Below are 26,919 nucleotides of genomic sequence, written 5' to 3'. Positions count from 1 at the left end.
CATATGAGTTTCTTTGATAACTATCATTTTATGTTTGTACCCAGTAGAAAAAAAATGAGTGTTTCTATATTTATATGGTAAATTTAAGTGGTTTTTTTTTAAAAAAATATTCAGTGATGGGTTATTTGTTTTTAAGAGATAATTTGTTTCATTGGCACCTTAATTTCTTCGTTAACATACTTTGCCCTAAAGATACATGAAATAAAACCTTCTTTCAACAAATTATATATATTTTTGGCTAGAAAATTATTAAATAGCAAAGTGGAAAAAATATAAAGCTTATAGGGTGTTTTTGGCATTAACTTAGTGTCTGAGAAAACAATATGTTATTTCCTTTTAGAAGTTGCATGCTCCAGGCAGATTCCGAAAAGCTGCGCCAGGCATGGATTAAGGCTGTTCAGACCAGTATTGCTACTGCTTATAGAGAGAAGGGTGATGAATCAGAGGTTAGTAGAGGTATTAGCAATACCAAATAATATATTGCCAAAATTCTTGATTTTAGTTGCAACGTTATATGACTGTATGTAGCATCATTTATTATGGAAGATGATTTTATGTAATTGAGTTTTATTTTTAAAATCTGGATTTAATTTCTTTTTTGTTTATTTCTCTTTATTTCACTTACCATTTTATTTCAGTATTTGTGAATCTATGTTTAATATTTGAATATATGAACCAGATTGGAATAAGGTATTTCCCTGTTAGTGTTTTTCCCCAAAAGTATTGTGCCATTTTAGTTAATTATAAAATAAAATAATGATCATGAAAGGTGTTTAAAACTGAATGAAAGCAAAAAAGGGAAGCATAATATTGTCTCTTAGGTGAAGGCCCCTTAAAAAGATAAGGTGAATATGGGAACTTAGGTCATAGTCTGGCCTCAGTTTCTCAAAGAGCTTACCAAGAAAGTCTTTTGGGCAATGCAGTGAGTGAGTAAATGGGTCCTGAGAAATGGAACTCAGCACTTTTGGGTCATCTGGCAAGACTGTGGCATAGGCTTAGTGATAGATAATTGTTGGGAGTATGGTTAGGGGGATCGACTGCTCTCTAAATTGTATTCCAAAACTTAACCGTGGCCAACTTCCAGCTCCCAAATATAGATCAAAGCAGAACCTTTTCGGGCATGGGATTATGGGGGGATGACTAGCTTGATCCAAGCAGAAAGGCTTAGAGATGAAAGTAGGAATTTGATCAGTAGCCACGTTTACGTGAACTTGTCTGGGTACAAATGATGGGAACATTGACGAAGGGCATGTCGGCAAAGATAGCCCTCAATACGTCTGTCTCTAGAATCACACTTCTCCAGTCTGGACCAGTTGCTCCCTAAGCCTGCAGCATGGCTGTCAGTCTGGGATTTCCTTACAAAATCATTTCCAGAGTTTCTTCTCTTTCCTGTATCCCATATCTTTCTCCTTCTTGGCTTAAGGAAAACTTAAGTACTTTCTCTAGTAGCTTCCTGAAAATGTGAGGCATTTGTGATTCCATGCATATCTGAAAAGGTCTTGATTCTGTCCTCATATTTGATTGGTAGTTTGCTTGGATATTTTAAGATTGGAAATAATCTTGAGAATTTTAGCAGCATTGTTTGTTTTTTAGTTTCCAGTGTCGATGTTGAAGCTTTTCTTATTAATGACCTGCTGTATTTGTCCTCTCCAGTTTCTCTGTATTTTCTGGATTGGTATTATGATTTTCTTATTTTTGTGTCCGTGTGTGTTGTTTTGCTCTACTTTCTGGGAAATCTTCTCAGTTAATCTTCCAAGTCTTCTATTGAATATTTCAGTTCTGCTAGCACATATTTAATTTCCAAGAGCTGTGTTTGTTCACTAAATGTTTATAGATAATAGACCTGTTCTTTTTTCATGGAATCAGTGTTAGAGCTGTGGATCTTAACCATCATTGCATACTATGATATCAGCACACAGGGAGCTTGAAAAACTCCCATTGCTTAGGTACCACCCCAGAACACTTGAATGGAGTTGGGCATCAGTACTTTCACAAGCTTCCTGGGTTAGTTCCATAAACAACCAATGTTGAGAGCTATTGCGTTAGAGGCTTCCTTTGGCTATCTCATCATAAGTGTTAGGCACTAAAAACTTCTTTGGAAGCTCTGAGCACAAAATTAGGACTTTGTTGACTGTGGCCTTTGTCTAAGTCTGGACCATTTGTTGAGGAACAACCATTGTCAGGGTCTTTTTGGCTGATCTGATTTCCCAGAGCAGACTCATTGATCTCCTGCATAGCTGTGAGGGATTGATGGGGAGCTAAGCGCTGGGTATCTTAGCATATTGTATGTATATGTTCATTTAATCCTCTGGCTTCCACCTTTCAGGTGAAGTCGATTCAGAGACTCTCTGCTTTAATCCTCCAGAGAATAACTTCCAGTCATTGTGTTTGTGTAGAGAGCAGTCATCCCCTAGTGGCATGGAGATGGGGGGCAGCGACAATAGGATTGAACTGTCCTGCTTAAACAATCATTCCTCCTATTAATACTTTCGTGAATTGGTGTCATATTCAGTGCTGTGTTCCTTGAAGTGGCTGACCCAAGTTTTGTTGTGTTTGTGTACTTAGTTCTCTAATTTGGTGCAAAAACATTAGCATATAGAGAAAACTTGGGAATGAACCAACATGATTTCTGTAATATAATATTGATATTCTTTCCTTACATAATTGCTAATTCCCATTATCGAACATGTTCTGGTAAAACAAATATTTCTTAAAATTTCGGAATAATCCTAAACTTACAGGGAAGTTTTTTTTTTTTTTTTTGTTTGAGATGGAGTCTCACTCCATTGCCCAGGCTGGTGTGCAGGGGTACGGTCTCAGCTCACTGCAACTTCCACCTCCCAGGTTCAAGCGATTCTCCTGCCTCAGCCTCCCCAGTAGCTAGGATTACAGGCATGTGCCACCATGCCCGGCTAATTTTTTTTTTTGTATTTTTAGTAGAGACAGGGTTTTACCATATTGGCCAGGCTGCTCTCGAACTCCTGACCTTGTGATCCACTCACCTTGGCTTCCCAAAGTGCTGAGATTACAGGCATGAGCTACTTTGCCTGACCTGAAATGTTTTTTAAACCAGAAGACTTTTTATAGACCATATCTGCCATTGTTTAGGATCTAAGTACCACATCTTTGTATTAGGTCATTATGGCCATGTAGCAGGATGGTGGGGAGACAGAGTCTTGCCCTGTTTCCCAGGCTGGAATGCAGCGATGTGATCATAGTTCACTGCAGCCTTGACCTCCTGGGCTCAAGCAGTCCTCCTACCTCAGTCTCCTGAGTAGCTGGGACCACAGGTGCTTACCACCATGTCTAGCTTATTTATTTGTACGTATGTATGTATTTATGTACATATGATGGAGTCTCACTCTGTCACCCAGGCTGGAGTGCGGTGTCATGATCTTGGCTCACTGCAACCTCTGCCTCCTGGGTTTAAGTGATTCTCATGCCTCAGCCTTCTGAGTAGCTGGGACCACAGGTGTGCACCGCCACGCCTAGCTAATTTGTATGTATGTATGTATTTATGTACATATGATGGAGTCTCACTCTGTCACCCAGGCTGGAGTGCAGTGGCATGATCTTGGCTTACTACAACAGCCCCCTCCCGGGTTTAAGCAATTCTCATGCCTCAGCCTTCTGAGTAGCTGGGACCACAGGTGTGCACCACCATGCCTAGCTAATTTGTATGTTTGTATGTATGTATGTATTTACGCTCATATGACGGAGTCTCACTCTGTCACCCAGGTTGGAGTCTCACTCTTGTCAACATGATCTTGGCTCGCTGCAACCTCCGTTTCCTGGGTTTAAGCTATTCTCATGTCTCAGCCTCCTGAGTAGCTGGGATCACAGGTGTGCGCCACCACACCCAGCTAATTTTTTTGTATTTTTAGTAGAGACAGGGTTTCACTGTGTTGGCCAGGCTGGTCTTGAACTCCTGGCCTAAAGTGATCCACCCGCTTCAGCCTCCCAAAGTGTTGGGATTACAGACATGAGCCATTGTGCCCAGACATATTATTTTTTAGAGACAGGCTCTTGCTCTGTTGCCCAGGCTGATCTTGAACACCTGGACCCAAGTGGTCCTCCCGCTTCAGCTTCCTAAAGTGCTGGGATTACAGGTGTGACACTGCTCTCGGCCAAAAAATTAACCTTTTGTTAATCAGCCATCTTTTGCTTTTCTTCTCTTTTACCTAATATCCCTTGAAGTTTTAAATATTGTATGTTCTATATTGGATTCACTCTGTAGTTATAATTTTGTAGTTGATCTCTTCTTTACTATTTATATAAGCTCATACCTTTCCTAGTTACTCACTGCAGTAATTAACTTGCCTTATCCCTGAGAGGTCTGAAAAAAAACAGTGACTAGCTTAAAGTTTATTGAACGCCTTGAAAAAGTGTGGTATAAAACAATAATATTTATTTCATTCTTGAGTTTGAATAATCCCTTACCTATTTCCTCTGTCTCCACCCTGCATGTTAGACTAGTGTTCCCTTTCTCTCTGTCTTCATCTTTTGTACATATGTTCATTGTGTCATTTATTATATATAATTTTAAATGTTTACACGTTTCTCCCCACTGGAATAAAAGCTCACTGACGGAAGAACCTACATCTTTTTATCCTTGAATTTCTAGCTAGACTATTGCTTTGCTTATGCCTGTAACAGGCCTTTAATTTATTGATTGGAAGCTTTAGTTTGGAGCATGTGGTGTGCAACAAAGTATTTCAATCTTTTTTTTTTTTAAAAACAAGTAATTCTTAATTCTTTTAGAAGCTGGATAAGAAATCATCTCCATCCACAGGAAGCCTAGATTCTGGAAATGAGTCCAAAGAGAAATTATTGAAAGGAGAAAGTGCGCTTCAGCGGGTCCAGTGTATCCCTGGCAATGCCAGCTGTTGTGACTGTGGCCTGGCAGATCCACGGTGGGCCAGCATCAACCTGGGCATCACCTTGTGTATCGAGTGCTCCGGAATTCACCGGTGGGTAGGCCTGCCCAGGATGAGAATTTCTTCTTTTGGATAAACACAGATAGAAATGGTTGTTTCACTTGTTAGTTGCCCTTTTCCACTTCCCTAATTTAATCACCAGTTTGTATCTTTGTGCCTTTTAAGAAGTAGTTAAAATCCTGGTTTGTAAAAGCTGTTGAGGACTTTGGTTCATCATTCATTATTAAACAGAAGATCTGTGCCTATGTGTGTATGCTGAGGGCTTTATTAGAGCCTGTGTCACGTTAAAACAGAACCTGCGCAAATACGCAAACAGAGACTTGATAGTAATGCAGTCTTCTTTTTTCCACTTAGGAGCCTTGGGGTTCATTTTTCAAAAGTACGGTCTTTAACTTTAGACACCTGGGAGCCAGAACTTTTAAAGGTAAAAAAAATTTTTGCTTTAAAATATTTCATATTTTCACATGAAAGTGAAGATTTTAGAATCTTGGTTTACAAATGTGTGAGTTCTTCATGCTAACCATGTATGCTAGCTAAATTGTATTGAAACACATCTGAGGCTATTTTGGCAAATTGGGTGTTTTCATTGTAAGTTTTAAAAATGGCTACATTTGGCCGGGTGCAGTGGCTCACGCCTGTAATCCCAGCACTTTAGGAAGCCGAGGCGGGCGGATCATGAGGTCAGGAGATCGAGACCATCCTGGCCAACACGGTGAAACCCCGTCTCTACTAAAAAATACAAAAAATTAGCCGGGCGTGGTGGTGGGTGCCTGTAGTCCCAGCTACTCAGGAGGCTGAGGCAGGAGAATGGCGTGAACCCGGGAGGCAGAGCTTGCAGTGAGCCGAGATCGCGCCACTGCACTCCAGCCTGGGCGACAGAGAGACTCTGTCTCAAAAAAGAAAAAGAAAAAAAGAAAAAAAAAAAAGGCTATATTTATATATAGCACTCTTAACTCCAGGTTAGTTCACTGTTCTTGTTTTCCTTGAGACAAGGTCTTTGCTCCCTTGTGCAGGCTGTGTAGTGGCACCATCACAGCTTACTGCAGCCTGGACTTCCTTGGCTCAAAGAATCCTCGTGCTGCAGACCCTCCAAGCAATTGACACCACAGATGCATGCCACCATGCCTGGCTAATTTTTGTATTTTTCGTAGAGACAGGGTTTCACCATGTTGCCCAGACTGGCCTTGTACTCCTGGCCTCAAGCAGTCCATCTACCTCGGCCTCCCAAAGTGCTGGGACTACAGGTGTGAGCCACTACCCTTGGCCCAGTTCAGATTCTATGCCTTAATTTTAATCTTTTCTGATTAGATTCTTATTAAATATATAAGAGGGCTATTGCTATACTAAACTTCATAATGGATTAGAAAAGCTTTTGACACCATTGGGTTGTTTTAGCATACGATGATTTGCAAATTTACATTTGTCAGGTTAGGAGTCATCATACCAAGTCTTCCTTTTTTCCCTGTGTCTAAGAATTTATATCTATGAAAATGTCATAAATAATTTTAGACCACTGCCGGTTTCTGATAAGATTTACAAAATTCGAAATAGTAGTATAATCCTTTTAATTCCTGCCATCTAGTTTACCATATTGTAGAAAATAGATGAGTTTAAGGGTTGGAGTATATGCTCATTTGTTTCTGTCTGAAACCTGTGGCTGGGTGCGGTGGCTCATGCCTGTAATCCCAGCACTTTGGGAGGCCAAGGTGGGCGGATCACTTGAGGTCAGGAGTTTGAAACCAGCCTCGCCAACATGGTGAAACTGTCTGTATTAAAAATACAAACATTAGCCGGGCGTGGTGGCACACACCTGTAGTCCCAGCTACTCGAGAGGCTGAGGCAGGAGAATCACTTGAATCCAGGAGGCAGAGGTTGCAGTGAGCCGAGATTGCACCACTGCACTCCGGCCTGGGCAACAGAGGAAGACTGTGTCTCAAAAAAAAAAAAAAAAAAAGAAAAAGAAAAAAGACGGAAAGTAGATACTAATTCCCATTCTTTTTAAAATAGAATGTTTTTAATTTTTTTTGAAATTCACTCATTTTTATAAGAATATTTTTCAAATTTTAATCGTAGTATATCGTGAATTTATTTAGTGTAGGGTAGAAAATGTGTGCCTAACTCTTGATATTTTTTCCAAATTCTCTCTTTTTTTTGAGAGGGAGTCTCGCTGTGTCACCCAAGCTGGAGTGCAGTGGCACGATCTTGACTCACTGCAAGCTCCACCTCCTGGGTTCACACCATTCTCCTCCCTCAGCCTCCTGAGTAGCTGAGACTACAGGTGCCCACCACCACCACACCCAGCTAATTTTTTGTATTTTTAGTAGAGATGGAGTTTCACCGTCTTAGCCAGGTTGGTCTCGATCTCCTGAACTCGTGATCCACCTGCCTTGGCCTCCCAAAGTGCTGGGATTACAGGCGTGAGCCGCTGCACCCGGCCTTTTTTTTTTTTTGAGACGGAGTCTCACTTTGTCACCCAGGCTGGAGTGCAGTGGTGCAATCTCGGCTCACTGCAGCCTCTGTCTCCTGGGTTGGAGCAATTCTTGTGCTTCAGCCTCCCAAGTAATTTTTTTTTGTATTTTTTGTAGAGACGGGGTTTTGCCATGTTGCCAAGGCTGGTCTTGAACTCCTGGCCTCAAGTGATCTGCCTGCCTCGGCCTCCCAAAGTGCTGGGATTACAGGCATGAGCCACCACACGCAGCCAGTTTTTCCAAATCCATAACCACCTTTCTTAGCATCAGTAATTGAAAAATCCTTCCCTTTCCCATCATTTTCTTATTTTTCCTTTGCCTTACATTAAATTTCTTGTAAATAAGGTTGATTTCTGTGCTACTAGTCTTATGCAGTGATGTCTCACAGTACCAGTGCAGATTTTAAGGAAGACTATATATAATAATTAGTATCTTTACTTTAAAAATGAAAAATATGCTGTATAAAACTGGAAGTAATAGTTGCTCAAAGAAGGAATTAGCACATTTAAGATTTTTAAGAGGTAGCTGGGCTATGGGAAGAGGGGAAAGAAAGTGACAGGGAGAGATAGTAGAAACAATAAATGGAAGGCCGGGCGCAGTGGCTGACGCCTGTAATCCCAGCACTTTGGGAGGCTGAGGCAGGTGGATCACCTGAGGTCCGGAGTTCAAGACCAGCCTGACCAACATGGAGAAACCCCATCTCTACCAAAAATACAAAATTAGCCAGGCGTGGTGGCGCATGCTTGTAATCCCAGCTACTTGGGAGGCTGAGTCAGGAGAATTGCTTGAACCCAGGAGGCAGAGGTTGCAGTGAGCCGAGATTGTGCCATTGCACTCCAGCCTGGGCAACAAGAGGGAAACTCCATCTCAAAAAAAAAAGGAATAAATGGAAATGACAGAAGAGGGATGTCATAGAAATAATGGGACCTCAAAAGGGCTCATGATTAAGGAAAAGGAGAGAGGCTGGTATGGTAGCTCATGCCTGTAATCCTAGCACTTTGAGAGGTCGAGGTGGGCAGATCATCCTTGATGTCAGGAGTTCGAGACCAGCCTGGCCAACATAGTGAAACCCTGTCTCTACTACAAATACAAAAACTAGCTGGGTGTGGTGGTGGCCATCTGTAATCCCAGCTACTCGGGAGGTTGAGGCCGGAGAATCACTTGAACCTGGGACGTGGAAGTTGCAGTGGGCCAAGATCATGCCACTGCACTACCGCCTAGGTGATGGAGTGAGACTCTGTCTCAAAAAAAAAAAAAAAAAAAAGAGGAGAGAAAGGGAAACCATTCTCTTGCCTATGAGAGTGCTCTTTCCAGACCTCACTCCTGTTGTTGGGTCCAGAGAGCATTGTAATCCTCTTGTTATCTCATCCCAGGCCTTGCCTGCTCCCACATCTCACCTGTCCCAACACTTTAACCTCTATTCTCTACATAGTGGTAATGTTATCTTAATGTGTATTAGTGTCCCTTTTACCTACATATGATTTTTCAGGGAAGTGGTTTGGGTGATCTGCTCTTGGTAAAAATGTTTGTTTTTGTGGTCAAGCCTGGAATTGGGCATAACTAGAAGCAATAAGATTAGCCAAGAAGGTACAGATATAATTTATTAGTGAGGCAAGGAGAGCTTGAACAGAATTAAAGAGGTGAGTAACAGATGGAAAGGAAAATCTAAAAGAATTTGGAACATATAACTAGGCGTTGTTTGTTATCTGAAGACAGAACCCAACCCAAAAAGAGGTAAAAGTTCAAAAATAATTACCAGAAAGTTGTAAATTTGATAGATTTGCATATTTCTAGGAACTAGATGTGAAAACTGAAAAGAATAGATACTTAATGTTTAACTTACTGTCCTAACACTGGCTAGTACTTACTGCACCTTACTGTGTAGATAATGCTTTGTTGTCATACTTCTTGCCTTTCTGTGGACATAGAGATAGATACAATAGCTGTGATATGTGGCTAGATAGATACATAGATAAACTTGTAGAGAGAGAGAATGACTCTGGTGGGGGTGATAATCTTCCAGCAGAGGTAATTTGTTGAAGAACAGCAAGGTGATAATATTACTCTCAGTTCTTGTCTCATTTTGTTTTAACATAAAACTTCTTTGTAGAATAAGCAACTGCAGAATGTGTAAGGAAATTAGTTAACTGTACTTGCTTAAAGGATTTTTAAATTTTAGCTTATTTTAAGGTCTTTAATGTATAGCTTATTTTTCTATTTTTTTGCCAAACAGCTTATGTGTGAGTTGGGGAATGATGTTATAAATCGAGTTTATGAAGCTAATGTGGAAAAAATGGGAATAAAGAAACCACAACCAGGACAAAGGTACTATTTCAGTTGTTTTTTCCCCCTAATTAGGAATATAGCTATGATTTTATTTCACTGTAGTAATTGATATATAACATTGAGACAAAGTGTTTAGAAGCAGTCATTACCACTTCTGTTCAAATGTTGGCTATCTCTTTCTTCGGTATGTTAATTAGATAATTATATTGTATTGAACAGATAATCAATTATAGTCTTTAGAGTAGAAAGATCTTAAAAATTAGGGCTCTACATAGGAATGTAGAAACCCTTAACAGTCAGTTAAAGTAGACCAAAGTTCTGTCCATGGTAGCATTCAAAAAGGGATAATCTATTCATCACTGTCTCTAAGGATCAAGTTTCTGTTAACCTACAGTGAATAATTTTACATTTTTCATACTTAATTTAGCAAAGATTTGTTAATCACGTAGTTTATGCATGGCATTATAATATTGAAGAACTAAAGATGCAAAGTGTGCCTCTGAAAGGGGGAGAGTACTTGATTGCTGTGTTTGAAATTATTCTTCCAATTCTGTATAAGGAGGGCTCATTGAATGAAGTGCCTAAGAGTTGGTACCTTCAAAGCACATGATTTTTGTTGTTGATACTGATTTCTGTCTGAGTCTTCATGTATGACCAATTGTATTTGAAAGTTATTGCTGTCTAAACCAATACCATTTAAATCAGAATCTTAATTATTTACTAAAACAAGACTGAGTTATTTCAGACCTTGAAATAGCCTTCTGTTTTAACCAAAGACCTAAACTTTTTAAGAGGATATAAGTAAAAAGTATAGAACAGATATGGCATTTTATGATGGTATCATAAATTAGAAGTTTATTTTATTTCTTAATAATGCTATGTATGTTGTTTTAAAGTAGTCTTATGAAAAATAGCCATCAATAGTGCTCGTTCAGTATGTGAAATTATTTATTTGAGTAAACATGAAAATAAAGTTACTTTCTATAAATTTTTAAGTTTTTTTTTTCTGGTGATGTTTTCTACTCTGCAAAAAGCATGAGGGCAGTATAGAAATGAATAGCACAGAAATTAAGAGAAGGGAAGAGTAGCATGTTAGTACTAGTGATTTTTCAGTTAGGTTACTGTTTGTATTTCACTTGAGTGTGAAATCATAGTTCATTAGGTATTTGGAAGGAAAACATAATATATATATGTATAATGTCACAGATTCAGTTTTAACCAGTATTACATTCAGTGACTTTGTTTGAATATGTTCAGTATATAATGGCTTGTTGTGATATTAGCCATGCTGAGAGATTAAGCAAAACATCATGACATTTTTATGTCTATCAGACAGGAGAAGGAGGCATATATCAGAGCAAAATATGTGGAGAGGAAATTTGTGGATAAATATTCTATATCATTATCACCTCCTGAGCAGCAAAAAAAGTTTGTCTCTAAAAGTTCTGAAGAAAAGAGGCTGAGCATTTCTAAATTTGGGCCAGGGGACCAAGTCAGAGCATCTGCCCAAAGTTCAGGTATGGCAAACTTTCTTACTGTGTCTATAGCTATTTTCTTAAGCTCAAATCACTTTTATAATCCCTGAACTAATAGCCATTGTCGTTTTTTTTAATGTTAAAAACCTGTTCCCTTCTACATATTCTAAGAAAAACTGAATTTCTGTGTCTTTAAAATAGTTAACTTTAAACAATGCCATAATATTTCACCTTTCTAGGTAATGTGTATATTCTAAGGAATAAAACTGCTTAAAATGCAAGGGGAGATGGGAATTATAAACCTGACATTTCAAAAGCCCTAAGTATCTGATTAACTACCTGATTTCCTTCCTATTTTTTCCTCCTAAATTTTTTCCCAGTAACGTTTTTTCCTGCCCTTTTCCCTTCTTATGGCCTGCTTTGTGCTTTGCTAACTTGCATGTCCCCAGTGATTGCTGTAAATAGCGACGAGGCCAGGCGGGAGTCTCTGTTTTGTCCTGATGAGCTAGATTCACTCTTCTCCTACTTTGATACTTCTTCAAAACTGCGTAGTAGTAAGTACTACTCTTGTGGAGCATTCCAAGTCTGTGCCAGTGGTCATTGTGCGGTGTGGCCATTTCTCTAGATGTTACCCATTGTCTCAGAATTACACGTTACTTACAGTCATATAATAAATTAAGCTCTTTACTACCTCTGACATATTTATGGAGTAATGAGATGTATTAAACTCTGAAAATAAGTTTATTTTCAGGTTTTATGATTGATTTATATCTCGATAAGCTAAGTGTTCAAAAGGCTTAAAATTATATTAAATGCATTCTCCTTGTGGTGCCTGAGTTCATGTTGATGTGTAAGAGCTCATTTTAAAACCTTGTTTGTGGGAGATTGTTTTCTCAATGGCATGAACTTTAATCATTAGTTAATTTTTCTTTAAAACAGTCAGAAGTAATGACAGTGGAATTCAGCAGAGCTCTGATGATGGAAGAGAATCTTTACCCTCCACGGTGTCAGCCAATAGTTTATATGAGCCTGGTGAGTTCTGATGAAACTCAATGTTAATTGGTTTTGTTTGCTGGAAAGTGCATGTGGTAAATGTCTACCTTTGATTAAAAAAAAGAAAAAAAAAAAATATATATATATATATATATATATATATATATTTTTTTTTTTTTTTTTTTTTTTGAGATGGAGTTTCACTCTTACTGCCCAGGCTGGAGTGCAGCGGTATGATCTTGGCTCACTGCAACCTCCGCCTTCCAGTGTCAAGTGATTCTCCTGCCTCAGCCTTCCGAGTAGCTGGGATTACAGGCGCCCACCACCACGCCCAGCTAATTTTTGTGTTTTTAGTAGGGACGGGGTTTCACCACATTGGCCAGGCTGGTCTCGAACTCCTGACCTTGTGATCCACCAACCTCGGCCTCCCAAAGTGCTGGGATTTGAGCCACCGCGCCCGGCCCTATTCTTGATTAAATATTTTAAAGGAAGGGGTTAGTTTTTTAGAAGGTAACTAGGGGAGGAGTAATACTCTTAAATGAGAAAGCAGCAATTTCTTCATATTTGGAAATTCTGTCCTAGTTATATATTGTTTATACTTCTTTAAATTTTTATTTATTTATTTTTTTGAGATGGAGTCTTGCTCTGTCACCCAGGATGGAGTACAGTGGTGCGATCTTCGCTTACTGCAAGCCCCACCTCCCGGGTTCATGCCATTCCCCTGCCTCAGCCTCCCGAGTAGCTGGGACTACAGATGCCCACCACCATGCCTGGCTAATTTTTTTTTTTTTGTATTTTTAATAGAGATGGGGTTTCACCATGTTAGCCAGGGTGGTCTCAATCTCCTGACCTCGTGATCCACCCGCCTCGGCCTCCCAAAGTGCTGGGATTGCAGGCGTGAGCCACCGAGGCTGCCCTACATTTTATTTTTTATTTTGAGTCTCACTCTGTTGTCCCGGCTGGAGTGCAATGGCATGATCTTGGCTCACTGCAGCCTCCATCTTCTGTTCACGCAGTTCTCCCACTCAGCCTCCCAAGTAGCTGGGTTACAGGTGTGTGCCACCATGCCCAGCTAATTTTTGTATTTTTAGTAGAGATGGGGTTTCACCATGTTGGCCAGGCTGGTCTTGAACTCCTGACTTCAAGTGATCCATCTCTGTCAGCCTCCGAAAGTGCTGGGATTACAGGTGTCAGCCAGCACACCTGATCCTTAGTTGTACATTCTTCCAAGCCTAATGGTATGTGCTAAAAGTGCCTTACCAATTGCCAAGGATAATTTTTAATCCACATGAACTGTCTTATTATCCTTTATCTTTCCTTGTGGCTGTCCTATCAGGAGAAAGAGATCAGCAACTCCCTCCCCATTAGATTTTTCTTTTGACTTGTGCTTTATACCCTTGTCCCCTCCTCCATGATTTCAGTGATTTTGGTCCTGCAGAGTACTGAGGGGAGTCAGCACTCTTCAAATTATTTGAAGTGCTTGTAGTGCCAATTGGGATGGTATTGGACCATCCTAGGAATGAAGTGAGGTTTGGTCTAGTAGTAAAAGTTTTTATGGTTTCTTGCTGCTTCTTAAGTCCCAACATTTAGGAATATACTCAATTTTAATGTAGTACAGAGTAATTAACCTATCCCTTGGATACTGGCAAGAACAGAAAGGCCTGGCATATCAGTGATTGTCTTTATAGAGGAAGAAGGTTGAATGTTGGGGAATAGCTATGTGAAAATCTCCCATAAGCTCATTATGATAGATTAATGGTTTCTTATGTCATAGCTTTATTTTTTAAAAATTGCAATAAAATGCACATAAAATTTATCATCTTAACTTTTTTTTTTTTTTTTTTTTTTGAGACTGAGTCTCGCTCTATTGCCCAGGCTGGAGTGCAGTGGTGCAATCTCAGCTCACTGCAACCTCTGCCTCCCGGGTTCAAGCGATTCTCGTCCCTCAGTCTCCCAGGTAGATGGGATTACAGGTGCCCGCTACTATGCCTGGTTAATTTTTGTATTTTTAGAAAAGACGAGGTTTCACCATGTTGGCCAGGCTAGTTTCAAACTCCTGACCTCAAGTGATCCACCCGCCTCGGCCTCCCAAAGTGCTGGGATTGCAGGCGTGAGCCACCGTGCCTGGCCCATCTTAACCATTTTTCAGTGTACAGTTTAGTGGCATTAAGTATATTCCCATTAGTGTGCTATCTTTACTGCCATTCATCCACAGAACTCTTTTTATCTTGCAAAACTGAAACTCTACCTATTAAATAATTTTTTCTTTTTCTGCCAAGAGCTCATTTTCATTGATGTGTATGTGTTTGCTTTTCAGAAGGAGAAAGGCAAGATTCTTCTATGTTTCTTGACTCGAAACATCTTAATCCAGGACTTCAGCTTTATAGGGCGTCATATGAAAAAAACCTTCCTAAAATGGCTGAGGCTTTGGCTCATGGTGCAGATGTGAACTGGGCCAATTCAGAGGAAAACAAAGCGACACCACTTATTCAGGCTGTATTAGGGGTATGCGTTTATACAATGACATTTTCAGTAGCAATCAAATATTTAAAAAAAATCATAATACATTCTGAACTGGCTTTAGTATTATCTTTGCTTCAAGAGATGGGTTAGAAAATAGAAGGAACCTCTGTGCTATTAATAGTAGCGGTTTCTGAGCACCACTTCGGTTGTTTCAAGTTTTTTTGCAGTGGAAGAGAATTCCGATAATGAAAGTATATAATGTGTTTTGCTAGTTCACAAACTGCAAATGAATCTCTATTAGAATTAGTTCTTGGGAAGAAAATAATATAATTTATAATTTCTCTGCCTTGGCTGGGGGATATTTTTTGTTTTGGAGAGAAGGAAATGGAAATGCTATTTGAGTAAAGAAAACCAGGCCGGGCGCGGTGGCTCACGCCTGTAATCCCAGCACTTTGGGAGGCCGAGGCGGGTGGATCACGAGGTCAGGAGATCGAGACCATGCTGGCTAACACGGTGAAACCCCGTCTCTACTAAAACTACTAAAAATTAGCCGGGCGTGGTGGCGGGCGCCTGTAGTCCCAGCTACTCGGGAGGCTGAGGCAGGAGAATGGCGTGAACCCAGGAGGTGGAGCTTGCAGTGAGCCGAGATCACGCCACTGCACTCCAGCCTGGGCGACAGAGCGAGACTCCGTCTCAAAAAAAAAAAAAAAAAAAAAAAAGAAAACCAATTGTTTTTAAAAAGAAATAAAATGTATTGTTGTTTCTTGTTATTTGCTTTTGTCTATAGTTATCCTCTTTTTTCCTTTAAGGGCTCTTTGGTGACGTGTGAGTTCCTCCTACAGAATGGTGCTAATGTCAACCAAAGAGATGTCCAAGGGCGGGGACCATTGCACCATGCCACCGTCTTAGGGCACACAGGGTAACTGCAGTGCTTTAATATTTAAGGAGACTTTATTTGAAAAATTATTTTGAATTAATGTTTTAGTTTTTCTTAGGTTAAAGTTTTCAGGTAGTGTTTGTAAAGAGATGTGTTCCATGACTTATTTTGTCACGATGGAATCTGAAAGTTAAAAAAATCTCTTTCAGAAAAAGCTACTATTGGTTTTCAGATACAGAAATTTCAAGGCTTACTTTGACCTTAACTTGTCATTAAATAGATCAGTTTTAGTACTTAACTTTCTCTGTTATTAAAATTGTGATTTTGTCAGACAACTTAAGCCTGTGTTTGTGTTTATGTATGTATGTACATGTACATTATTTCCATAGCATGCACACACATAACCTATTTAAAGATAATTTGATGACTTTGTAATTTTTAGTTTTTTCCACAGGGTAGCTAAAGTCAAATTCTAAACTAAATTCTTACTTTGGGTTATTGACGTTGTGTCTTCTGGAGTGATAGTAAGATTCACAGAACAATAAAGCCTTGAAAATGGACTTTCTATTATTAGGAAGTATACATGAAAGAAAATGCTGGCTTTATATGAAAAATTTGTGTCTTAAACGCTTGTTTCTTAATAAGATATCTCAGGGTATCCGATTATTATGTGGCGGATAAGCAAGAAGCTCTTATTTAAAAAATTTTTAAAATAGCATCTTCATTTATTTAGAGACAGGGTCTCGCCCCATTGCCTAGGCAGGAGTGCACTGGTGCGATCATAGCTCACTACAGCCTTGAACTCCTAGGCTCAAGCGATCCTCCCCTAGTAGCTTGGGTTATAGGTGTGAGCCACTGTGTCTGGCTATTTTTATTTATTATTTATTTATTTATTTATTTACTTACTTATTTATTTATTTTGAGATAAAGTCTTGCTCTGTCACCCAGGCTGGAGTGCAGTAGCACGATCTCAGCTCACTGCAACCTCCGCCTCCTGGGTTCAAGCGATTCTCCTGCCTTAGCCCCCTGAGTAGCTGGGATTATAGGTGTGCACCACCACGCCTGGCTAATTTTTTTGTATTTTTAGTAGAGACGAGGTTTCATCATGTTGGCCAGGCTGGTCTTGAACTCCTGACCTCAGGTGATCCACCTGCCTCAGCCTCCCAAAATGCCGGGATTATAGGCATGAGCCACTGCGCCCGGCCATGTCTGGCTATTTTTATCATGGCTTGTTTTCTTCTATCAGCAAAGAGATTCAGTCAGATAACTTCATCGTTTAAACTTTCTACACTTAAAAAAGGTAGTATTTAAGGTAGTACTTAACTCATCCTTTGTATTTTCTTCTTTTTTTTTAAGAGATGGGAGTCTCACTATGTTGCTCAGGTTGGAGTGTGGTGACTGTTCATAGGCACATTCATAGCTCACTACAGCCTTGAATTCTGGGGCTCAGGATCTTCATGCCTCAGCTTTCCAAGTGGCTGGGACTACAGGCATGCCCTGCCACTCCTGGCTAATTTTTAAATTTTTTTTAGAGACATTTTGCTATGTTGCTCAGGCTGGTCTTGAACTTCTGACCTCAAGTGATTCCCCCTACCTCTGCCTTCTGAGTAGCTGAGATTACAGGTGCTTACCTTGCCCAGCCATTATTTTCTTCTTAAACTATCAAAATTCTTTCCATTTTATTTCATAGACTCCATTTAGTTATTCTTTCATATTTTAGATTTCTTTTTCAGTTTATTCAAGTAATGAATATTTGCAAGTACAGCAAGCAGATTACTTCCCATTCTTTGCTGTTGTATTATTATTATGAAGTTTACATTGCCTTGGCTTTCTTCATTTTCAAATAATGACCTTGAGTGATGTTTTTTTCATTTAGGTTTATAGATAACCTGTGCACATGTTTTTATGATATTCTTTTTTTTTTTTTTTTTTTTTTTTGAGACGGAGTCTTGCTCTCGCCCAGGCTGGAGTGCAGTGGTGCGATCTCGGCTCACTGCAAGCTCCGCCTCCCGGGTTCACGCCATTCTCCTGCCTCAACCTCCTGTGTAGCTGGGACTATAGGCGTCCGCCACCACACCCGGCTATGTTTTTTTTTTTTGTATTTTTAGTAGAGACGGGGTTTCACCTTGTTAGCCAGGATGGTCTTGATCTCCTGACTTTGTGATCCGCCCACCTTGGCCTCCCAAAGTGCTGGGATTACAGGCGTGAACCACCACGCCCGGCCTTTTTATGATATTCTTTGAGGGTAGGGACCACAACTTATATATCCATCATGCTATCTATATAGCACCAGATTAAATAAGATAATGTATGCAAAAATACCTTGAGACTTGTGAAATGTTGATATTGGTAAGTTTTTGTTAGTAGAGTTAGTGTTCAATTAATATTTGTAGAATGAATCAAGAATTTCCTAATGAAAATGTTACTTAAGTAGTACTTTTTTTTTTTTTAAGGTGAATACTAATTTTTTTTTCTTATCGACAATATCTCAAAAATGCTGTATTCTTAAACAGGCAGGTATGTTTATTCCTAAAACGAGGTGCCAATCAACATGCCACTGATGAAGAAGGGAAAGACCCTTTGAGCATAGCTGTGGAAGCAGCCAATGCTGATATAGTCACCTTGTAAGTACTTCCTTTTTACTTGACTATTTCCATACAGTGAATTACAGTTGTCCCTCGGTTATCCACAGTGAATTAGTTCCAGGACCCTGTGGTTACCAACATCCACATATGCTCATGTCCCTTATATAAAATGGTATGTATTTACATATAACTTATATAGCTCCTCCCATATACTTTAAATCATCTCTACTTATTATACTTAATACAATGGAAATGCTATCTATGTAGTTGTTATACTATAGTGTTTTGTATTTATATTTATGTATTTATTTTTGAGACCAACTTTCACTCTGTTGCCCGGAGTGGAGTGCACCGGCTCCCTGCAACCTCCACCTCCCAGATTCAAGCCATTCTCCTGCCTCAGCCTCCCTAGTCGCTGGGATTACAGGTGTGATCCACCACAACCTGCTAATTTTTGTATTTTTAGTAGAGATGGGGTTTCACCATGTTGGCCAGGCTGGTCTTGAACTCCTGACCTCAGGTGATCCACCCGCCTCGGCCTCCCAAAGTGCTGGGATTACAGGTGTGAGCCACCGTGCCTGGCCGATTATTTGTATTTTAAAATTGTTTTATGGTTGTTTTTTATTGCCTTTTTTCCCCTGAATATTTTCCACTGGTGATTGGTTGAACCCACAGAGAAGGACCACGGCCAACTGTACTTGCACAGAGTGCTAACAGAGCATTGTACATTGTGTGAACTTCGAGGTTGGTTGGTATTTACTTCATGCCATGTACTTCTCTAAGCACATTAAATGTATTAAACACTTTAAATGCGTGAACTTATTTGGTTCTCACAACAACTCTATGAGGAAGATATTGTTAATATTGTCTTCATTTTATAGAAAAAGAAGCCAAGCCATAGATAATTTGAGATGTTAGTAAGTGATGGAGTTGGGGTTTGAAACCAAGAATTGTGGCCCTAAAGCCCATGCTCCCCATGTTCTTAGCCATTTATGCTATACTGCCTGATACAGAAACAGAAAACCAGTGACTTCTTTAAAATGGTTTCTTTTTTTTTTTTTTTTTTGAGACAGAGTTTTGCTCTTGTTGCCCAGGCTGGAGTGCAATGGCACGATCTCAGCTCAGCAACCTCTGCCTCCCGGGTTCAAGCGATTCTCCCTCCTCAGCCTCCTGAGTACCTGGGATTACACGCATGCGCCACCATGCCTGGCTAATTTCGTATTTTTAGTAGATGAGGTTTCTCCATGTTGGTCAGGCTGGTCTTAAACTCCTGACTTCAGGTGATACACCTGCCTCAGCCTCCCAAAGTGTTAGGATTACAGGCATGAGTCACCGTGCCCGGCTAAAATGGTTTCTTTATCTCTTTGTATAGTACTAGGGCAGAGGCTGGGATTGTTAGAGTAACAGATAATTATTCTACTACCTCGAGAATTAGAGGATTCTCTAATTCTGTAGGCAGGATAGTTGCATTGATATTAGTAATTTGTGAAGTTCCATTACCTTTGGGCAGTGGTAGGAATTTGTGCTTGTTTTTAAAAAGAATTATTCACATAAAGCTAGGTGCTCCCACCCATAATCCAAGCTACTCAGGAGATTGAGGTGGGAGGGTTGCTTGAGCCCAGAAGCTGGAGAAAAGCCTGGGCAACATAGTGAGGCCCTGTCTCTACAAAAAATTAAAAATTAGCCGGGTGTGGTGGCACATGCTTGTAGTCGTAGCTACTTGGGAGGATGAATGAGACCCTGTCTCAAAAAAAAAAAAATTATTTACATGAATACTTGATTAATTTTAAGATTAAAATGCATGCTTCTGAATGTTTGAATAAAATGTAATGTGATCTTTTAAATAATTTTGAGGTCTTAATTTGATTTACATCTCAGATCAAAGTAGTTTATTACACATGGAATTCAGAAAATTAATCGTCACCGATACCTTATTATGTAGGAAATCTCAAGCATATTTTGTATTGTCACTTATTCTTTTGTCCTGGGCTAAATGAAGCCCATAATTGCTTATCCCCCCTCATTGGAGAAGAAATAGGTCCATCCACACTCCTGAGCTCCTACTGAGAATTCTTGACTTCTCATATGTCAGCCCTCTGCCAAATAAAATAACAAAACAGCAAAACATACTTTCTCAGATCCTTTCCCCACAGGAGGGGTTACTGTTATTATGGAGGCTATTGCAGGAAAATGTCATTACAGATTTACAGTAGAAGAAAGATAAGTTATTAAAGAAAAGATAGGAATGATATAGAGAGACAAGCTCTGCAGGCAGCTTCCCAGGCAATACCTATATAGCAGTGGACCCTTCCCTTAAAAATAATCTGTTCTCAAATCGTCTAAATTTTCTTGTTTTACTTTGTGTGAGTGCTTCAGTTTCACTTAAGAATTTTTGTAAGTAAGCATCCTCTGTGAAAACCCAAATGCCAAAGGAAGATTTGTGGAACTGTTGTTAATACACACAGTGGTTGAGAGAGAAGATAAAGGGAATTGTGGAACTTTGAAGATAGGAAAAGTTCATGTCACACGCTGCAGTTGCCAGAGAGAACATTTCAGAAGAGGGTGATGGAGGTCTGAGAAGGCAGTGGAAATTTGGTGGCCCAGAAGGACAGACGAGAGGTACAGAGTAGGAGAGGGGTACCAAACACAATATTTGCCTATTTTAAAATGTTGCTTAAAGGAAATACTTAGCTTCTTAATCTAGTGCTACATGTCATCTGCTGCCAAGATGAGTAACCTGAAAAGAATGTATAAGCAATATGGTAATGTTAGGAAATTCTTGGTAACCTATAGTCATTTATTATAATGTTTGTATATCAAAATATATTCCCAGTGTTTAGAGGCCACACATGCTGTTTATATGTCTGCAGCTACCTCACTTCAGGGTGAGCCAGAGTGAACTTATGACAGGTTCTCACTTCTGCACTATAGAAGCAATAATTTCAACAGTTGGCAGTTAAAATTTGACAGGTTGCTGTAAGAGCCAGGAATTGTCAGGCATCTGGAGGAAGCAAGCCACTAGAGGTGTTGCAGGGATGCTGCTGCAGTACAGCTAAAATGCAGTCGTCAGAAGATTTTTATTGTCCTTTCTTAGGAGAATTGTATGAAGGTGAGATACTTATCTTTGTACCTCAGATTGCTGGGTTTGATAAGCTAAAAGCCAGATTATTTTAATGGCAAATAAAACACAATTACATTAGTACATGTATTACCTGTTTATAGACTTTATTTATGACATTTATATTGTATAATGCCATCTAAAACACTATTTTATTTATTTTTAGGTTACGTTTAGCAAGAATGAATGAAGAGATGCGGGAATCAGAAGGACTTTATGGACAGCCAGGTCAATATTCTACTAATAACCATACTGAAATGCAGTATAAGAAATGCATTCAGGAATTTATCAGTTTACAACTGGAAGATTCATAGTTCTTTAGCAAACTAATGTGATACTATAGAGTTTTTATAACCCAATTGTAAATTGTGAGTTGTTAGCTTTGTACTGTACTTAACTGAATCCTTGGGTGGCTAATCCCGAGCCTTTAAAAATTCGTAACTCTTCCTATCACAGTACACATTGACTTGCTCTATTTCACTCTGGCTGCTGACTTCTTTATTTGCTGTACGGATGTCTTCCATATACATTCCAGTGAAGTGAATGGAATGGTAAAAATATTCTTTATATACTTACAGCAGCAAAATAGTTGTTTTCTTTTTGGAATTCTTTTTAGCTGTCAAGTGAATATAACAAAATTGTTTTCTTTTTGTTATTCAGGGAATTTCTATAAATTACGTTCAGGGAAAAAAAAAAATCACCATGTGTCTGGCATATAAAAAGCCAGTATGGAAAATACCAGGAAAAAGTTTACTGATGAGTTTTGTACTACAATCTAAAAATGAGTTGAAGATTTAAAATGAAAATTCACCAGGTGGAGAAGTCCATGATGTGAGTGGAGCTAGTTTGAAAGGCTGAGGGCAAAGGTCTCATTTTATCTAAAGCTAAAGCTTTGCCTCCAGGCAGTTGTACATTATCTCTTAGATAAGCGGAAGTATTTAGAACAATACTTTTTGCACCTGATGGCAAAGTAGATTTATTCTACTTGAGAAATTTCAATTCATGATCACCTCAAGTTTCATTTTGAGTAATTTTCACCTTTGAATCAAGATGTCAAGGAAGAAATATCAGATTCTTCTCTTTGAAGAACACGTTGATTAGACGTTCTTCACAAAGAAGAGAGTAATTATTGGTTCTCGTTTCATGAATTTGAGTATATGAATTACTCATCTGTCTTTTAAATACACATTAGTAAAAAATTTCATGAATTCGTGACTAAAATACTTGAGAATATTCAGTTTGCAATGAGTAGGTTTGGTTTTTTAAAAATGAATATTGATACATTATTTTTAAAGTGACCTGGTAATATCATCTCTTCTTCCTGTTTAAATACATTTTGAAATTTCTGTACTTCAGCCATTTATTTTAACGAGATTAATATATAGTTAACGTGAGGCCGTTCTTTCCTCAGAGGACCGTATTTACTACTGCTTATTTTTGGCCTAATTTAATATGGAACAAGTAAGAACGTTAAGAATAGAGGCACTTCAGCTAGATATTTCTAATCTAGGGTGTCCCACTTGAATCCTATGGATCATACAGTACTAGGCGGCTCATGATGTTCCAGGATGGAAGAGTGCTGATGAAGGGTGAAGCTCTAGCGTTCATTCTGGATTTCACCCATTTGTTTTAAACTTGAATGTTAGATTTTAAATAGGTTATAATTTTATAACAGATACTCTTAACTGATAGTATTACTAGGCCGTTTTTGAGGCCTTTGTGTTTAAGCACTTTAAAATAAAAATTGTTTAAAGAATATGACCTGATATTTGTGAGAGAAGAGTGAACCTCAACATTTTAAGTTAAACAATTATTTTCCCCCTGAAATTTTTAACTTCAGTGTCTGGTTAGCTGCTCTTTCCTTACGGTGTCTGCTGATGAAGTTCACCCAGCTGATTAGCTAGGTGGTCAGCGGTCGACTCTTCTCTGGAGTTGGGAAGCTTGAAAGGAGAGGGCCTCTAAGTTCTTGCCACTTCTAGTTCCACCCAAATTGCTTGGGTGTCTGCCACCATCATTTAGGAGCATTCAGATGTCTTTCACTGTCATTTTTGAGTTTATATATACATAAACTTAAAATGTATAGAAAAGATTTTTCCAATTTATTTTAATGAAAACTTGAAAAAAAAAGCCTCATTTTAAAACAAGCTCTCTTACCATTCTCACATTTTAGTTTAGAGGTTAAAAAATAGACCAGAATTCTGGAAATAGTATATCAGAATAAAATTGAGATATTTCTTATTTATTTGAGGATGATCTTGAGAAGGGTTAGATTTTTAACTCATTCAGAGGGCCTAATATTTAAAGCAGGATGATTTTATGCTTAGACAGGGGACATGGTGAAATGGCATAGCAATTGCTCTTCGGTTTCTGTTCTTTTCCTTTATGAGACAGGTATGTTTGGCTCAGGCAGCGGCTGTTTGTTTTTCCTCTGCTTATCACTGTATATTTTTCTATCAAATGCTTTGGTTGCTTGTTTTATTGGGATCCTTTTTTGGTTTTCTTAGCAATAGAATGAAAACCTCAGAACGCTGGGTAAATTAAATGCAGGTATTTTTAATCTGTTGATAATGAAGAACTCTTATCCTTTAAAAGATTCAGATGTAATCTTTGGCAGTCACTGATTTATTTCTAGGAAACCCCACTTGTGAACTTTCTATCTGTACAACCCTAGGGACCTGGGACTCCCTGTTTCTTGCGTGGGGTGATGTGAGAGCACACGTTTTCTTCAAAAGAAGGTGTGTCTCTCTTTGGCAGTCCCTATAGCCCTTAGGAGACATGGGTGGGTGAGGGAAACAGCACACTCTCCTCTCAGTTATTGGAAACCGGTTTGGTGGTTCCCACAGTCTCTGGCTCTGTGACTCTTCTTGATCGTTGGCAGGCTCTCAGCCAGTTGAGAATCATCACTGCTTTAGGGACCGGCTACTGGTTATGTGAGTATGTAGCAAGCACAAGTTGGGAATCGCTGATCTAAGTAATTATGAAAGTAAGCTGTTACCCACCCAGAAGGGGTAAGGTCGTGCATAGGATGACCTGGGGGTGGGTCTCACGTGCTGCCGTCCCTGTGAGGTGAGGGGAGTACATTTCAAGAGCAAAATTAGCAAACTCTTGAATCATCATAACTGCTGTTGTGGTAGATATTCTGAATACCAAAAATTAAAAATGAATTTAAACTGTCAGTGGAAACACAGCAGTCTGCATTTTAAAAACTTAGAGCTGTCCAGGCACATAGAAAAGTTAACTGTCTGAGGGGAAATAGAATGTGGTTAAGTTTAAAGAATATGCTTAGTATTATAAATGTTGAGTGATGAGTTGTTTACCATTTATAATAAACTGTTAAATGTATTTCTGGGAACATTCCATGGCAGCATATTCTGGGTTGTTGTTTATGTGTTCCAATGTAGACAAATTATATTTGCCTTGGGAAAAATTCTAAGTAATCAAAATTATATTTAAATATTAAAAAATCACATTGAAGTTCAATTTGTGTTAGCTGTATTAAATATCTTGGTCACTATTGTTCTTGTAACATTTGCTTTTGACAACACATTTTGAGATCTAAGAAAGGTAGTACATTAACAGTGCATTAATTAATGTTTTGTTAGAAACTAAATGTTAACAAAAAGTTTTGTGTGTATGTGAAGGTGGCAACTTCCTTTTGTATTATATTAACGCTTTTTAAATGTATTCAGTCAGTGAAACCAATGATTATTATAGCACCAACACTTTCATTCAAGGAAGCATTTGAGTCTTATAATTTGTTTTGCATGGTACAATGGTTCTACTAAAATATACTTGTGTAATAGGTACTAGATGATTTAAAAACAAAAACGGAGAAACCATTTAAAAAGTTCCATAGCTTGTTATACAAAATATGCATTGCTAATAGTAGAAGCCATATATTGCCATTGTACTGTTGTAATACTTAACAGTGCTCATCTGGTGCTACCTGTAGACTATTTGGTATTAACGTCTGCTAGACCCTTCTTCCTATTTCTTCTTGAATGTATAATGTGTGCCTTTTAAGTTACTTCTAGTGTTGAATGGTAAAATCTTTGTGGTATTTTTGTATTATACTCTGCACTTTACACTTTCTTGGAAAGGAAAATTCCAGACTATCCAGTTTAAATAGTCTTTTAAAAATATTTATAATGTTTACAATAAATATTTTACATATTTTAATTCAACATCTACAAATTAGAAAAAATATTTTATATGGTTTGTTGCTATTTAATGTTGCTCTCTTTATTTATTTTCTATCTTTTAGAATGGTTAAAATGAGAATAGCAATGTTTGTCTTTTGATGTGGAAGTGAACTTTTACAAAACCATGGGTATAATTGGATTGTCTTACCAGCTGTTCCAACGTATCAACCTTTTATTTTAGTCATGTCAATATGAGTTAGATGTTACTCTCAGCCACCTGTTAATAATCTCTTCTTACTGTTTTTTTCTTTTTAAAGTAGACTGATGAGGTTTAATCGATTGATTCAGGTCGGGAATAAATTTCCAGGGCTAAATGAAAACTATATAGAGATGTTAATAGTTGCTTTTTACCTAGACTAAATACAAAAAGTGACTAAAAAGTATTAGATTTTTTTTTCCTTTTTTTTCTTTTTTTGAGGCGGAGTCTCGCTCTGTTGCCCAGGCTGGAGTGCAGTGGCGTGATCTTGGCTCACTGCAAGCTCTGCCTCCCGGGTTCACACCATTCTCCTGCCTTGGCCTCCCGAGTAGCTGGGCCTACAGGCGCCCGCCACCACGCCCAGCTAATTTTTTGTATTTTTAATAGAGAAGGGGTTTCACCGTGTTAGCCAGGATGGTCTCCATCTCCTGACCTTGTGATCCGCCCGTCTCAGCCTCTCAAAGTGCTGGGATTACAGGCGTGAGCCACCCGGCCGGGCCAAAAGTATTAACGTTTTTTTAATTCAAAATCTTGGCTTATGCTGTTAGACCTTTTTACTAGATCTTTACTCCTATCCTCAACTTTTTTCTAATTCTCTACCTTTGGTATGACATCTCTTGCCTCAAAAATCTCACTTTTTAAAAACTGACAACACTTACTGCACTATTAACAACATCTGTAGCAATGAGTGTGTTATAAGGTGGATGCAAGGTATCTTATAGGAGATAATTTTAAAATGTTACAACAGTAATCAAAAACAGTATTTTATGGTTGAAATCTTGAGAACAGAATTATGCCGAGCATTTGTATAAGGCTAATGTTTAGCAGGAATCATTCATGATCAACGATTTATCTTGAAAATAAGATTCCTTTGTCTGAGGGATTGATCTGTATGTGTGTGTATATTTAGTTTCTCATGACAAGAAAAATGGTATTCAGTCAGCTATAATATCAGTATCTATAATCTATTTCTCGGTAAACATTTGTACATATACACGTTTATTTTTCTAATTTAACAGATGTCCTTGGTATTTATTTGCATTTTGTCATAGCATTCTTGCTCATATGACCTGCAGTAAAACAAAAACAAACCCAACTTTTAAATGCAAAACTGATTTTAAAGCCATTTTCTTTTTTTTCTTTTTTTATTTTTTATTGAAACAGAGTCTCGCTCTGTTGCCCAGGCTGGAGTGCAGTGGTGCGATCTCAGCTCACTGCAACCTCCACCTCCCAGGTTCAAGCGATTCTCCTGCCTCAGCCTCCCGAGTAGCTGGGATTACAGGCGCTCACCACCACGCCTGGCTACTTTTTGTATTTTT

At 38.7% G+C, this 26,919-nt stretch overlaps 1 protein-coding gene across 17 annotated transcripts in view; it reads left to right on the top strand.

Moving 5' to 3' along the window:
* ACAP2 (ArfGAP with coiled-coil, ankyrin repeat and PH domains 2) overlaps positions 1-26,919 on the top strand; it is a 177,290-nt gene that overhangs the window by 144,793 nt on the left and 5,578 nt on the right. For 9 of the 17 annotated variants that reach the window (XM_055382698.2, XM_055382696.2, XM_055382695.2 and 6 more), the window contains 11 exons: positions 341-446; positions 4,762-4,970; positions 5,292-5,361; positions 9,639-9,730; positions 11,024-11,208; positions 11,616-11,720; positions 12,106-12,198; positions 14,477-14,664; positions 15,432-15,541; positions 18,013-18,123; positions 21,369-21,430. In XM_055382698.2, the coding sequence (XP_055238673.1) occupies positions 341-446; positions 4,762-4,970; positions 5,292-5,361; positions 9,639-9,730; positions 11,024-11,208; positions 11,616-11,720; positions 12,106-12,198; positions 14,477-14,664; positions 15,432-15,541; positions 18,013-18,123; positions 21,369-21,430 (1,331 nt within the window). The remainder of the gene's footprint in view (positions 1-340; positions 447-4,761; positions 4,971-5,291; positions 5,362-9,638; positions 9,731-11,023; positions 11,209-11,615; positions 11,721-12,105; positions 12,199-14,476; positions 14,665-15,431; positions 15,542-18,012; positions 18,124-21,368; positions 21,431-26,919) is intronic. The other 8 variants (XM_031007305.3, XM_055382700.2, XM_055382699.2 and 5 more) reach the window with 1 other exon arrangement.

Source organism: Gorilla gorilla, chromosome 2 (genome assembly GCF_029281585.2).
Source record: "Gorilla gorilla gorilla isolate KB3781 chromosome 2, NHGRI_mGorGor1-v2.1_pri, whole genome shotgun sequence".
NCBI classification, from domain to species: Eukaryota; Metazoa; Chordata; class Mammalia; order Primates; family Hominidae; genus Gorilla; species Gorilla gorilla.
The sequence above is the reverse complement of the archived record's forward strand: the minus strand, read 5'-3'. Positions and strand labels throughout refer to the sequence as shown.